The sequence below is a fragment of the Tursiops truncatus genome, chromosome 1, assembly GCF_011762595.2.
Source record: "Tursiops truncatus isolate mTurTru1 chromosome 1, mTurTru1.mat.Y, whole genome shotgun sequence".
NCBI lineage: Eukaryota > Metazoa > Chordata > Mammalia > Artiodactyla > Delphinidae > Tursiops > Tursiops truncatus.
In genome coordinates, this window is record NC_047034.1 from 77,682,400 (window position 1) to 77,698,412 (window position 16,013).

Here is a 16,013-nt window from a genome sequence, read left to right on the forward strand (position 1 = left end):
TTCAGATACCTGAATAGATGCCCCATGGCAGAAGGTTTTTTATATTTGCTTAGTATCACTTCAAAGGGTTGAACTAGAAACAAGGAGTGAAACTTTGAGGGTTTGCACAATATCAGCTTAACATTAAAAATAAACTTTTGCCAGGCCAATAGGAAGTAGATTCAAGCCTCAGAATAGGGAGAAATCAGATGACTTTTAAGGTTCCTTCTAACAAAGAAGTTCTTTGATTCTATGGTTACTATAATAAAATTTGCTACCATTACTTATGTTTAATTAAAACTGTTCAAATTTCTTGTTGAGGGACTTCCCTGGTGGTCTAGTGGCTAAGACTCTGCATCCCCAATGCAGGGGGCCTGGGTTTGATCCCTGGTCAGGGAACTAGATCCCACGTGCCTCAACTAAAGATCATGCATGCCGCAAAGAGGATTTTGCATGCCACAACTAAGACCCGGCGCAGCCAAATAAATAAATAAATATTTTTAAAAAACGTTCTTATTTAATTACAGATTCTTCTTCCCTAGTGAAGGTCCTCATGGTAGCAGAGAAAAAAGAAGCAATGATGTTAGAGTTGATAGATAAAAAACTTTTCCAAATTTCCCCAAAGTTCTTTCATTTCTTTCTTTCTTTTTTTTTCTTTTTTAATTTTTTGGCTGTGCCGTGTGGCATGTGGGAATCATAGTTCCCCAACCAGGGATCGCACCCATGCCCCCTGCAGTGGAAGCATGGAATCTTAACCACTGGACTGCCAGGGAACTCCCAAAGTTCATTTCTTAATTCCTTTTAATTCTATCCAGTAGATCATGTACTCCTTGAGCACTGGACCAGCAATACAATGCAAGTAACCGGTTAAGTTGGCTTAATTCCAGTCATATAAAGTGGATCTTTTTTTTTTTTTTTTTTTTTTTTTTTTGCGGTACGCTCTGTGGCCTCTCCCGTTGCGGAAAACAGGCTCCGGACGCGCAGGCCCAGCGGCCGTGGCTCACGGGCCCAGCCGCTCCGCGGCACAAACCCACATCCCCCGCATCGGCTGGCGGACTCCCAACCACTGCGCCACCAGGGAAGCCCGCTAAAGTGGATCTTTTAATTGGGTCAATAAAGTAAGAGGAAAAGGTTGCTTTAAAATAGGCCACAGCATCTTAGTAAACTTTGAACAAAAACGAGACTCTTTTCCAGGACCAAGTGAACCATTGAGAGGATTAGGGCAAATGAGTATTTGGAAGATTCTGCATTGTGACTGTGGGATTAGGGGATCTTAGGGGAAATGCACAAAAAGCTCAGTTTCCTCTGCTAGCAAATCTTAGTGCTAATCCCTCTAGCTCTCTTCTTAACACTTGGAAGGAAGGAATCATCAGAGAATCCCTATAACTTTAGCAAATTTCCAAAAGGAACCCTGAGTTTTTTGTTTTACTGTCTGCCTACCAAATCCTTGCCTTTCTCAGCCCAGAATTTTACCTTCACTGTGCCAATTTTAAGACCATTCTTTCACACCTGCCCAACTCTGCCTGTCCTCTTCCCTGGCCTGTCCTTTCCTCATCAATCCCCATTTCCCTACTTCCTTTGTTCTCTAGAATTACTATTCTCTTGTCAAGAAAATATTCCACCCTTTCCTAGAACACTGAACCCACTTGCTTGCCTTGACAGAAATCTAGTTTTCTTTTGTCTTGCTTGTAGCCCTCTCAAGAGCCCTTGCAAGTGTTCCACTTTCATTTCGTAACTTTCTTCCCTTGAAAACCGTATGAAATGATACCAATTCTCTGGATCACAAGGAAGCATTATGTCATAGCATGGCATTCACGTTCCTCCACAAATTGGATACAGGCTGCTTTTCAGGCCCATCTTTTGCAGGTCTTTACCATCCATCCTACAATCTTCTAGATGCACTGAATGACTCACCCACTATGCAGCAAACACAGCAGGTACTCTTATACCCTGTGCCTTTGCTTCTGGTGTTCTCTCTGCCTGGTATGCCTCCCCTTTACTTGTTACTTGTGTGGAAAAAGCCTGTTTATTTCCTCCCTCTCTGTAGTATATTGAAAGCTCTTTAAATAAAAGAATCATGTTTATTTGCCTTTGTCTTCCAAGACTAGACCAGTGCCTAGCACATGGGAGGTAGCTAATACATCTCTATTCAATGACTGCAAGTTTAGTTTTGGAGGTATTCTAAACTCTACAGTAGAAAGTTCTTATCTGAGGATCTCAGCTTATGAACTATCTTCCCAATTTCCAGTCATGGTAAAGGCTGGACTGGACTGAAAGAGCAGAATGGCAGCCACACCTCCTTTCTCTTGTAACATAGTCTTTACACTTAAAGTGCAGGAACTAGTCAGGATTACATAAATACAATCTGTCTTAGGCCCGAGAGCCAACTGAAAGACTTAGTTCCACAGAGTTACAATTCAGGCTCATCCCCTTTGAACCTTGCCTTGGAACCCTTAGGAAATCTCTGAACTTCAGTTCCACACTGTTCTTCAACAACATTCTTCAGCTAACATTTACTGGCCTCTTAGTATATGCCAGACCCTCTGCTAGGTGCTGGAGATACAAATATGACCAAATAGAAAATTCTTATCTTTATGGAACTCAGAGTCAAGCAAGGGAGACAAGTAAACAGACATTTAATGTGTTCATTCAGCAGGTATTTACTATATCCTAAACAAGGGTCCAATAACAATATAGAGGAGCTGGCTATGGGAGCAGAAAGGAATAAGTACCCAATTCTCCCTACAACTGCAAATACACTGTAAAAAAGCAAGAGTTTACTAAGAGGACAATGCCATCTTGAACATAACAGAGAAGAGAACAATTAGTAATATTTATGCAAAGTTAGAGAAAATGACAAAATAAACCAAGTCCTGAGAACTACAAGGAGTTCAGAATTCTGGAGAATAAAGTATTATAGGAATTAAAGAAAATGAAGCTGGAGATATTTATAGAGGCAAAACCAAGAAAAATCCTTAGGTGCCATGCAAGAAGTTCACATTCAATGTAGGCAATAGAGAACAATTGAAGGATTAACTGGCAGAGGGGGAGTCAAATCAGATTTGTAACTCAGAAGACATATTAGAGGGAAATGAAATGGGAAATAGGTCAGTTGCGAGCCTGTGACAAATGTCCAAGAAAGACATAATGAGGGCTTTAAACTAAGGTAAAGGAATACGAGAAATATTTGAATGAAATTTCATTGGTGAATTTGAAAGGATTTGGAGGGAATGTAGGTTGGAGATGAAAGCCAGAAAAAGAATCTGCTCAGGGTTGTGGCCATTGATGTAAACTGGTAATATAAGAGGAGGTGCAAGATAGGAAGGAGGGAGATACATATGGTAAAAATGACATGTGCCTGAATGAGGAAACACTGCAATAACAGTATCAATGAATTAAGAACTGTACCACCGGATACAGTACACATCTTTATATATTCCTATCTATCTACCTATCTAATTTATAATGATTGTTTGGTTGTGTTTTTGTTGTTTTTTGTTTTGTTTTTTGGATGGATTGGCTGAATCACAGGCAAGAAATCACCTCCTCCTCCATAATGTTTCTACTTAAGAGAAGTAAAAATTATGGTTGTACCATGAGAAATAATTTGGAAATCAACTCTCAAACTGTGCTTCATGAGCATCTTAAGACCTGTGATTAACTTCAAATGAAGCATTTCAGTGATTCCTCATTGACTTACGAACATACATAATAATTCCCAAGGCTAAAATGAAAAGAACACATGGCAAAACACAGAAGGCTATTTCTTGAGGGTTGAATTTGGGTCTCATGTTTTAAGAGGGACACACCAGGATAGTTACTAGAGTGAGCCCAGAGAAAGGCAACCAGTGGGGCAGAGAACATGAAAGCTGTTATATGGGGAACTGTTAAGGCTTTAAGGCTGATAATGGGAAGACTTAAAGAAGTTATGACAGTTGTTCTCAAATGGTTCAAACGCTGTCATTTGTTAACACTAGACTCCTTGGCTCCAGAAGGCAGAGCTAAGTCCACTGGTGCCAGCTGCATGGAGCCAGGTTCTGGGGTCAATGAAAAGAATAATGTTCCAGCAAGTAGAGCAGCCAAACAATTAAATCATCTCCTCAGGTGATGAGATCCCCATCACCAGAGATATTTAAGGAGGAATGAGATAACCACTTGAGAGTACTTGTAGAGAGGACTGTATTAGGTAAGATATATTCCCATTCTAAAATTACACGTTCCAGAATTTTGTGGAGTAACACTTTAGAGTTGGGTGTGGCTAAAGTTTTCTACATGGCATAGTGCCTGTAAATCCGGGCATAAAGCTAATCATTTAAATTGAGAGTTGTCTATGTCAACTTAAATACTATTCTACCTTTGTCTAGCCATGTCCTTGGTGTTAAATTCCTGCTACTGGAACTGTTCATTGGTGCTTAAATTTATCTGTTAAGATTGGGTATTATGAGTTGCCCTTGACCTTACCCCTCACTCTCAGTAAATAAAAAATTTAGAAGGTAAGGCTTATCTTCCATGGAACTGTAGGCATACAACAGGACTGAGAGTTTACTTTTACTTCCTTCTCCCTGTGGTATAAAGCCTCTTTGATAATAAGAGTACAAGTACAGGTGTGTTTCCCATATTCCCCCCACCCTTTTACTTTGTACCTCATTTTCCATATACTTTTAAGGCCATTTATCATTTCCTCATGGCCAGATTTCATTTCCCAATTGAAAGACTATGTTAGGGAGGAGGCAGCTTTTGGTTGGAAAGCAGATTAGGAGAAATATCTTACAAAGACAAAGCAGAAAAGAGTAAGCTACTGAGGTTAATATTATTATATTCTGGTGGTGGTAGGGTAAGGTGACCAAGTGAAGGTGTAACCTCCTTGGTACAGACAACTAACCTGTATTCCTTTGAATTTTCCATAGCATGGTAATTGTTAATAGGGTTAGTGTTCATACTGAGGTAATTTTACACTTAAAATTTTGATTTTTCTCTTTAGGGATAAAGACATTACCCTTACAAAATGAAATGATAAAAGAAATAGCTAAGGTTCAAGAGGATATGGCCAAAAGGTAAGAGTTCTCCCAGGAAGATAGGTGGTTAATTTTTCCCACTTAGTTCTTTTTCTTCTCTTTTGGCTGCATTGGGTCTTCGTTCCTGTGCATGGGCTTTCTCTAATTCTGGAGAGCAGGGGGCTACTCTTCTTTGCGGTGCATGGGCTTCTCATTGTGATGGCTTCTCTTGTTGCGGAGCACGGGCTCTAGGCACGCGGGCTTCAGTAGTTGCAGCATGTGGGCCCTAGAGCGTGTAGGCTTCAGTAGTTGTGGTGCATGGGCTCTAGGGTGCGCGGGGTTTAGTAGTTGCGGTACACGGGCTCAGTAGTTGTGGCACACAGGCTTAGTTGCTCCACAGCATGTGGGATCTTTCTGGACCAGGGATCGAACCCATGACCCCTGCATTGGCAGGCGGATTCTTAACCACTGCACGACCAGGAAAGTCCCCCCACTTACTTCTTAATAAGAGCAATGTTGTACTGTATTTATTGTCCTCGTGTTTGTTTAAGGATTTAGATTATATTTTGAAGGAAAAGGAAATCATAGTTTGTGACAATAGAATAGAGAATTACCACCAAGTGGTTTGAATGTGGATGGGAAAGGAGAGAAAAGCTTAAGAAAATTCTATGTTTAGGGCCTAAAAGAAAAGTCAAGTAGGAAAAAGCACATGGAGAGAAAACCTGGTACGTTATTTTGGCAAGGATTACATGAAGAGATACTAGAGCTGCCAGAGGAAGGAAGGGCAGCGATGAATTAATGAGAGGTAGATATGGTTAAATTACAAATCTGTAGGTAGATTTACAAATCTGCAGGTAGATTTACAAATCTGCAGAGGCCACTTTGCTGGCTGTCATGTGACAGCATACTTAGGTCACAGTGGCTCTTAGTATGAGTAATCTATAGGATCTGGGAAGGTGGTACCACCAGCCCGTATTTTAGTGCTTGGGTGGACACATTTAGCAGTCTGAATTTCAGAACTTGAGCTTATTCACTGCTGATTTTTATTTGAACAAAGTTGATGTTAATAAAGCTTCTAGATTTTTGTGGAGAAGTCAGAGGCACAATCATTCCATGCCCAAAGACGTGGTTTTCTTCAACTGATTATACCAGCATAACTCTCCCTTCTGCAAGGAGGAGAAAGACAGTTTTTACTTAACCCTGATACCCTTTCTAGGTGCTCTCCTATCTTCCTCCTTCCTTTCACTGCCAAACTTCTACAATATATATTCTACATTATATATATTGACTTGTAATCCTTTCCTCTTCGTTCTCAGCTTATCTATTTCTTCCACATCCTTCAACGACTTATCATAGCTCGATTTTAACTACCCTCTTCTACATTTCTATTTAGGAGTCTAATACCACATGATTTACCAAAAGTCTTACATTCTTCTCTGTTTCATGTGTATCTATCTTATCGAGTCCAGTGGACTATAAGGCCCTTAAGGATAGAGACAGTGTCTTTCTTCACTATTTTCTGCAGCTCCTAGCTCAATATTGAGCCAAGAACAGATAGGAAGCATTGATTAATTGATGGAGTGACTGAATTGTTAATAGGCATGGTTTCTGTCTTCTCTGCTTCAGGTACGTGGACAGCCAACGCCACACCATCCAGGGAGACTATATAGATACCATGGACGAGCTTGCTGATCTGGTGGGCGTCAGGCCCAATCTGCTGTCCCTGGCCTTCACTGACCCCAAATTGGCATTACAGTTATTTTGGGGACCCTGTACTCCAATCCAGTATCGGCTACAGGGCCCTGGAAAGTGGGATGGAGCTCGAAAAGCTATCCTCACCACAGAAGATCGTATCAGGAAGCCGCTAATGACAAGAGTAATTGAAAGCAACAATTCCACAACTTCAACAATAACAATGGCCAGGTTTATGCTGGCTGTGGCTTTCTTTGCTATAATTATGACCTATTTTTAGCTGTTCCATTGTCACTGTCCCAGTTTTCTTTGAAAGCTGGATCTGGAGATGCCTTCAGAACCTGACAAGATTGAACAACTCTCAGCTTCACACTGCCCAGAAATCTACTTTTATTTCTCTTTCCAAAGCATTAACCCTTTTTTCCTCTTTTCCCTACAGTGAAATCTCAGCTTTTCATTTGTACTGACTTACCTCCCTTACTCTTATGACCCATCACTTTTTCCTTCCAGTAATTCCTGGACTGTGAGCTCAGGTACTCTGTTAGTCATCTTTGTTTGTCCTTAGCAGAGTTCCTGACATGTGGTAGGTGCTTTCTTTTCTTTCTTTTTTTTTTGACATGTTTATTGGAGTATAAATGCTTTACAATATTGTGTTAATTTCTGCTGCACGACAAAGTGAGTCAGCTATATGTATACATATATCCCCATATCCCCTCCCTCTTCAGCTTCCCTCCCACCCTCCCTATCCCATCCCTCTAGGTCATCACAAAGCATTGAGCTGATCTCCCTGTGCTATGCAGCAGCTTCCCACTAGCCATCCACTTTACATTTGGTAGTGTATATACATCAATGCTACTCTCTCACTTCATCCCAGCTTCCCCTTCCCCACTGTGTCCTCAAGTCAGTTCTCTATGTCTGCATCTTTATTCCTGCTCTGCCACTAGGTTCATCAGTACTGCTTCTTTAAATCCCATATATATGCGTTAGCATATGGTATTTGTTTTTCTAACTTACTTCACTCTGTATGACAGATTCTAGGTCCATGCACCTCAGCACAAATAACTCAATTTCGTTCCTTGTTATGGCTGAGTAATATTCCATTGTATATATGTGCCACATCTTCTTTATCCATTCATCTGTTGATGGACACTTAGGTTGGTTCCATGTCCTGGCTATTGTAAACAGTGCTGCAATGAACATTGTGCTATGTGACTCTATTTGAATTACGGTTTTCTCAGGGTATATGCCCAATAGTGGGATTGCTGGGTCATATGGTAGTTCTATTTTTAGTTTTTTAAGGAACCTCCATACTGTTCTCCATAGTGGCTGTACCAATTCACATTCCCACCAACAGTGTAAGAGTGTTCCCTTTTATCCACACCCTCTCCAGCATTTATTGTTTGTAGATTTTCTGATGATGCCCATTCTAATAGGTGTGAGGTAATACCTCATTGTAGTTTTGATTTGCATGTCTCTAATAATTAGTGATGTTGAGCACCTCTTCATGTGCCTCTTGGCCATCTGTATGTCTTCTTTGGCCATCTGTATGTCTTCTTTGGAGAAATATTTAGGTCTTCTCCCCATTTTGGGATTGGGTTTTTTGTTTTTGTGTTACTGCATAAGCTGATTGTATATTTTGGAGATTAATCCTTTGTCAGTTGTTGTTTGCAAATATTTTCTCCCATTCTGAGGATTGTCTTTTCATCTTGTTTATGGTTTCCTTCGCTGTGCAAAAGCTTTTACATTTCATTACGTCTCAGTTGTTTATTCCTGTTTTTAATTCCCTTATTCCAGGAGGTGGGTCAAAAAGGATCTTGCTGTGATTTATGTCATAGAGTGTTCTGCCTATGTTTTCCTCTAAGAGTTTTATAGTGTCTGGCCTTATATTTAGGTCTTTAATCCATTGAGGTTATTTTTGTGTCTGTAGTTAGTGTGTGTTCTAATTTCATTCTTTCACATGTAGCTGTCCGGTTTTCCCAGCATCACTTATTGAAGAGGCTGTCTTTTCTCCACTGTATATTCTTGCCTCTTTTGTCAAAGATAAGGTGACCCTATGTGCATGGGTTTATCTCTGGGCTTTCTATCCTGTTCCATTGATCTATATTTCTGTTTTTGTGCCAGTATCATACTGTCTTGATTACTGTAGCCTTGGAGTATAGTCTGCAGTCAGGGAAACTGATTCCTCCAGCACCATTTTTCGTTCTCAAGATTGCTTTGGCTATTTGGGGTCTTTTGTGTTTCCATACAAATTGTAAGATTTCTTGTTCTAGTTCTGTGAAAAATGCCACTGGTAATTTGATAGGGATTGCATTGAATCTGTAGATTGCTTTGGGTAATATAGTCATTTTCACAGTATTGATTCTTCCAATCCAGGACCAAGGTATACCTGCCCAACTGTTTATGTTATCTTTGATTTCTTTAATCAGTGTTTTATAGTTTTCTGAGTACAGGTCTTTTGCCTCTTTAGGTAGGTTTACTCCTAGGTATTTTTTATTGTTATTGTTGTGATGGTAAATGGGATTGTTTCCTTAATTTCTCTTTCTGATCTTTCGTTGTTACTGTATAGGAATGCAAGAGATTTCTGCGCATTAATTTTGTATCCTGCAACCTTACCAAATTCACTGACTAGTTCTGGTAGTTTTCTGGTGGCACCTTTAGGATTTTCTATGTATAGTACCATATCATTGGGAAAGTCAGTTTTAGGTCTTTTCCAATTTGTATCCCTTTTATTTCTTTTTCTTCTCTGATTGCTGCACCTAAGACTTCCAATACTGTGTTGATTAATAGTGGCAAGAGTGGACAGTCTTCTCTTTTTCCTGATCTTAGAGGAAATGCTTTCAGTTTTTCACCATTGAGAACGATGTTTGCAGTGGGTTTGTCATATATGGCTTTTATTATGTTGAGGTAGGTTCCCTCTATGCCCACTTTCTGTAATTTTTATCATAAATGGGTGTTGAATTCTGCCAAAAGCTTTTTCTGCATCTATTGAGACGATCATATGATCTTTATTCTTTAATTTGTTAATATGGTGTATCACACTGATTGTTTTATGTATACTGAAGAATCCTTGCATCCCTGGGATAAATCCCACTTGATCATGGTGTATTATTCTTTTAGTGTGTTGTCGGATTCTGTTTGCTAGTATTTTCTTGAGGATTTTTGTGTCTATGTTCTTCAGTGATACTGGTCTATAATTTTCTTTTTTTGTAATATCTTTGTTTGGTTTTGGTAACAGGGTGATGGTGGCCCTCGTAGAACAAGTTTGGAAGTGTTCCTCCCTCCACAACTTTTTGGAAGAGTTTGAGAAGGATAGGTGTTAACTCTTCTCTAAATGTTTGATAGAATTTGCCTGTGAAGCCATCTGGTCCTAGACTTTTGTTTGTTGGAAGATTTTAAATTACAGTTTCAATTTCATTACCTGTGATTGGTCTGTTTATATTTCCTAATTCTTCCTGGTTCAATCTTGTAAAGTTGTACTTTTCCAGGAATTTGTCCATTTCTTCCAGGTTGCCCATTTTATTGGTATAGAGTTGCTTGTAGTAGTCTATTATAATCTTTTGAATTTCTGCAGTGTCACTTGTAATCTCTTCTTTTCATTTCTAATTTTATTGGTTTGAGTCCTCTCCCTTCTTTTCTTGGTGAGTCTGGCTAAAGGTTTATCAATTCTGTTTATCGTCTCAAGGAACCAGCTTTTAGTTTTATTGATCTTTGCCATTTGTTTCTATTTCATTTATTTCTGCTCTGATTATGATTTCTTTCCTTCTACTACCTTTGGGCTTTGTCCTTTTTCTAGTTGCTTTAGGTGTAAGGTTATACTGTTTATTTGAGATTTTTCTTGTTTCTTGAGGTGAGCTTGAATTGCCATGAACTTCCCTCTTACAACTGCTTTAGATGCATCCCATAGGTTTGGGATCATTGTGTTTTTGCTGTCATTTGTTCCTAGGTATTTTTTGATTTCTTCTTTGATTTCTTCAGTGATCTCTTGGTTATTTAGCAGTGCACTGTCTAGCCTCCATGTGTTTGTGTCTTTTACTGTTTTTTTTCCTGTAATTGATTTCTAATCTCATAGCGTTGTGGTTGGAAAAGATGCTTGATACGATTTCAGTTTTCTTAAATTTTCCAAGGCTTGATTTGTGACCCAGGATGTGATCTATTCTGGAGAGTGTTCCATATGCACTTCAGAAGAAAGTGTGTTTTTCCACTTTCAGGTGGAATGTCCTAAATATCAATTAGGTCTATCTGGTCTATTGTGTCTTTTAAAGCTTGTGTTTCCTTATTTATTTACTCTCTGGATGATCTGTCTATTGGTGTTAAGTGGGGTGTTAAAGTCCCCCACTACCATCGTGTTACTGTTGATTTCTCCTTTTATGGCTGTTAGCATTTGCCTTATGTATTGAGGTGTTCCTATGTTGGGTGCATAAATATTTATAGTTGTTACGTTTTCTTCTTGGATTGATCCCTTGATCATTATTTAGTGTCCTTTCTTATCTCTTGTAACAGTCTTTATTTTAAAGACTATTTCATCTGATATGAGTATTGCTAATCCAGCTTTCTTGTGATTTCCATTGGCGTGGAATATCTTCTTCCATCCCCTCACTTTCACTCTATGTGTCCCTAGGTCTGAAGTGGGTTTCTTGTAGACAGCATATATAAGGGTCTTGTTTTTGTATCCATTCAGCCAGTCTGTGTCTTTTGGTTGGAGCATTTAATCCACTTACATTCAAGGTTATTATCAATATGGATGTTCCTATTACCATTTTCTTAATTGATTTGGATATGTTTTTGTGGGTCTTTTTCTTCTCTAGTGTTTCCCGCTTAGAGAAGTTCCTTTAGCATTTTGTTGTAAAGCTGGTTTGGTGGTGCTGAATTCCCTTAGCTTTTGCTTGTCTGTAAAGTTTTTGATTTCTCCGTCAAATCTGAATGAGATCCTTTCCAGGTAATCTTGGTTGTTGGTGTTCCCCTTTCATTACTCTAAATATGTCCTGCCACTCCCCTGTGGCTTGCAGAGTTTCTGCTGAAAGAGCAACTGTTAACCTTATGGGGATTCCCTTGTATGTTATTTGTTGCTTTTCCCTTGCTGCTTTTAAATTTTTTATTTTTATTTAATTTTTGATAGTTCGATTAATGTGTGTTTCAGCATGTTTCTCTTTGGGTTTATCCTGTATGGGACTCTCTGCGCTTCCTGGACTTGATTGACTATTTCCTTTCCCATGTTAAGGACGTTTTCGACTATGATCTCTTCAAATATTTTCTCAGACCCTTTCTTTTTCTCTTCTTCTATAATTTGAATGTTTGAATATAATTTGAATGTTGGTGCGTTTAATGCTGTCCCAGAGGTCTCTGAGACTGTCCTCAATTCTTTTCATTCTTTTTTCTGTATTCTGCTCCCTGGCAGTTATTTCCACTATTTTATCTTCCAGCTCACTTATCCATTCTTCTGCCTCAGTTATTCAGCTACTGATTCCTTCTAGAGGATTTTTAGTTTCAGTTACTGTGTTGTTCATCACTGTTTGCTCTTTAGTTCTTCTAGATACTTGTTAAATGTTTCTTGTATTTTCTCCATTCTGTTTCCGAGATTCTGGATCATCTTTACTATCATTACTCTGAATTCTTTTTCAGGTAGGTTGCCTATTTCGTCACTTATTTGGTCTTGTAAGTTTTCACATTGCTCCTTCGTCTGTAATTATTTTTTGTCATTTTTTAAAAAAAATTTGATGGGTAGGGCTGTATTCCTGTGTTACTGGTTGTTTGGCCTGAGGCATCCAGCACTGGAGCTTGCAGGCAGGTGGATAGAGCCGGGTCTTGGTGCTGAGATGAGGACTTCCGGGAGGCCTCACTCCAATTAATATTCTCTAGGGTCTGAGGTTCTCTCTTAGTCCAGTGGTTTGGACTCAGAACTCCCACCACAGGAGGTCAGGCCTGACTTCCAGCCTGGGAACCAAGATCCCGCAAGCCACGTGGCACAGCAAAAAAAAAAAGAAAGAAAAAAAAGGAGCAGTACAAGAACAAAGAATAAAAAGCAAAATAAAATTAGAAAGATAAAAAATATATTAGGAAAAAATATATAATTGAAACAACTGCAACAAGATAAAACAAAACCACAACAGAAAAAAGAAAGGGAAGAAAAGGGGGAGAACAAGCCAAAAGGAGCAGAACAATAACAAAGTATAAAGAATAAAATTAAACTAAAAGATTTATTAGAAAAAATAAAAATATACATGAATCAACAAGGATGAATCAAGGTAAAACAGAACCTCAATCTAAAAGAGGAAAAAGAGAAAAGAAAAAAAAAAGCCTTGGCTATGGGGCACAGAGTTTCAGCATGGGTGGAAATTAGGCAGTGGTGGGCTTTAGCGTGGGGGGTGGGAACCTAGGCGAGAGATGGGTGACTTTTGGGAGTGGGGCATGGCCTAGGCTCAGGACCCATGCAGCCGGAAAAGGCCTTGGGGGTGGGGCCTAGGCAGGCTCCGTTCAAACATGGGGCAGGGGCTCTGCTTAGGGTCTGCGCAGAAGGGGAGAGGCAGCACATCCAAAGGGGGGGCCTCTGGAGTGTGGAGTTCCAGAGTTTGGAGGTAAGGTCCTGGGTGAGGGTGTGTGGGTGGGGTTTAGGCCCAGTGTGGCTGTAGGGGCTCTCAGAGGGGGTCTCCGAGTGTAGAGGTAGAGCCCTGGGTGGGGTGTAGGGGCTGGGCTTGGGCTCTGCACGGCAGGAAGGAGGCTCCAAAGTAAGAGGATTAGGCCTAGGAGCCGAACAGGCTCCCTGGTGCCTAAGTGGAAAGGGAAAGCGCTGGCCACGTTCCCTTCCATTCCTCTGCGCCACCCTCTAGGGTGTCCCCGCAACTGCCGTCCCCCGTAACTGTGGGTCAGTCCCACTGCGTGTAGGAACTCCTCCCATCCCCCAGCCACCCCTCAGGGATGCCGGTCTTGTATGTCAGCCTTTACTTTTGCTCCCCCTTACCTCCCTCCCACTCCCTCAGGACCTGCGTGGCTGGAGGGGGCCTCGGTGGGCAGAGGATCAGGCCTGGGATTTCAGCAGGCTCCCAGGGGCCCAAGAGGGCAGGGAAAACCTGGGCATGCTCCCTTTTGATCCTCTGCCCTCCCAATGGTCCCCCAATTTCCCCCTTCGTGCATGGGATCCCTTCCCTTCCCACAGCCGCCCATCAGGGGCACCAGTCCTGTCCCACCTCCACTTCTCCTCCTCCCTCACTCCCCCCCACAAGCCCCACATCCTACCCTGTCACTGGGGGTTCCTCCCATTCCCCTTAGTTGTCTGTGGTCCCCCACCAGTGTATGGTGGGTGCCCTAGTTATGCGGAGACGCGAATTCCGCGTCCTCCTAGTCCGTCATCTTGACTCTGCCCTTGTGGTAGGTGCTTAATAAATGTTTGCTGTCATTTATCAAATAATATGGTGGGAAGAATAAGCCAATATCTACATAAGAAATGGGAGATTCCATGTAATTGTGCTTCTGACAGGATTTGGTTTTCTACTAGACTTTTAATCTTTTATTTGTTTTTAATATTGTAACTAAATGTATTTTTCCTCAGAGATAAGAGAAATAATGGTCTTATAACAGTTGTATATACCTAAGATAAGATATATAGATACTTAAACACTTTGTTTCACTAGCTGTTCACTAGTGTGTCTGATACCTGGTCATTTTTCACTCTTTTCCTCTAAGCAACACATCTCTATTTTCTCAATGAAGAAACTACCTCCAACTTTCTAGGCTCATGGATCATTTTAACAATCTAGCAGCTACCAGCAGGTTCAAGTTGGCTGGAAAAATTGGGATTTTAAATGAGCTGTCCAGTCTTTTTTGATCTCTTAGTTCCCATATTAGGATACAAGACTTTAACTTAGGAACTATGATAAGTAGCCATCAACTGCTGTGGTGTGGCCTACAAATGTGATTGGATTTATCTCCCCCCAACTCCTACTATCTCCCCTTCACACCCTCTCACACAGAGAGTCTAAGTAGTAAGTATTCGAAGAGGTCAGTTATGTAATAAATTAGGATTAACAACTAAATATAGGGGTATTCTGCTTATAACAGTTCTTATGTCACACATTGTAGTTATGAAAAACAAAGCAAATGAAATGAAACCAGGGCCTCCAGTTTATGTCCAAGTGCTGCTGTTGATTCTGTTTTCTCATCCGTAGAAGTTTTGCTCTGTTCTTGTCTGTCAGAGTAGTTAACTAAGTGTTAGATGTCTGACACACCTAATTTCATGAAGAAAGGAACTGATGTACCAGCCAAGTGTGTTCATAAATTAGCTGTGGTGTAATACATTTGGGATTGCTACCTATTGCTTAACCAAAAAATAAATTTGAACAACTGGAAGAACAACATTAGAAATCATTATCTTTCCCAATGTACAATAAATAAGAGAACCAGAAATGTGAGACTACAACTTCCTCCTAATCATATAACTATTTGTACAATTCCCTGCTATTTCGCCTAATTTTCCCTGTGGAAAATGCTTTTTGAGAATTGGATGGTCTTTTTTCTTCCAGAATCTTTGTGGTACTGGGATTTATCCTCTATTAAAATGGACCTAGTATCTTTTAATCTGCACACTATTCTTGTTCAAAATTAAATTGAAAGCCGCTTCTTTTCCATTTCGTTCTTTCAACATATAAATTTGCCTCTTTCAGCATGTAAGTCTGTTGAATTAAAGTCCTTTGATAATGTAATTCCTAGTTATCAGCAATAAGTACCCCAGTGTCCTCTTTAAATAAAAAGCATGTAATTCTAAGCTCACTGACTCTCTCAGTTTCCTTATAATATGAAAGTTTACCCCCTCAAAAAAATCATTGGTTAAATTCTAAACCAAGCTAAAAGTAAGATGTGAATAGGAAAGTGAACTCAAAACAACTCAAGATACAAAGCCCTAGTTACTGATGAATGTGTATTAATCATCAATTTACCATATCTTGCTTTTGTAATTATATTAAAAGGTTGTATCATTTCCCCAATTATATTATACAGAAAAATGCTTTCTTGTAGTGCCAGAAAGTAAGGAAGTGCTCAAAAAGCAAATCGATGGGGGAATGTCACAGGGACACAGGAACCAACTGAAAGTGGTCCCAATGGCCAAAGCTGGAACAATTTGAACAATATAAATAGCCTAGCATTGGATTATAATATAAAGTATAAAAAATACCCATCAGTCCATAATGGTATAAATAAGTGATTGAATAATAAGTGGGGTAGAATAGAGAAAACTCCCATATGGAAGAATTTCAAACAATTTATATAAATACTCTGCCCTCCAGGAGTTGGAGCATAACTCCCCATTCCTTAAGTGTAGGCTGCATAGAGTGACTTCCTTCCAAAGAGCGGTAAAGG

At 40.0% G+C, this 16,013-nt stretch overlaps 1 protein-coding gene and 1 long non-coding RNA gene across 2 annotated transcripts in view; one reads left to right on the forward strand and one right to left on the reverse strand.

Moving 5' to 3' along the window:
- FMO5 (flavin containing dimethylaniline monoxygenase 5) overlaps positions 1–15,283 on the forward strand; it is a 36,904-nt gene extending 21,621 nt beyond the window's left edge. The window contains exons 7-8 of the mRNA XM_033860553.2: positions 4,961–5,033; positions 6,600–15,283. Coding sequence (XP_033716444.1) covers positions 4,961–5,033; positions 6,600–6,945 — 419 coding nt within the window. The 3' untranslated portion in view covers positions 6,946–15,283. The remainder of the gene's footprint in view (positions 1–4,960; positions 5,034–6,599) is intronic.
- Positions 1–16,013, reverse strand: part of LOC117313150 (uncharacterized) — a 39,749-nt gene that overhangs the window by 13,920 nt on the left and 9,816 nt on the right. The gene's annotated exons all lie outside the window — the stretch shown is intronic.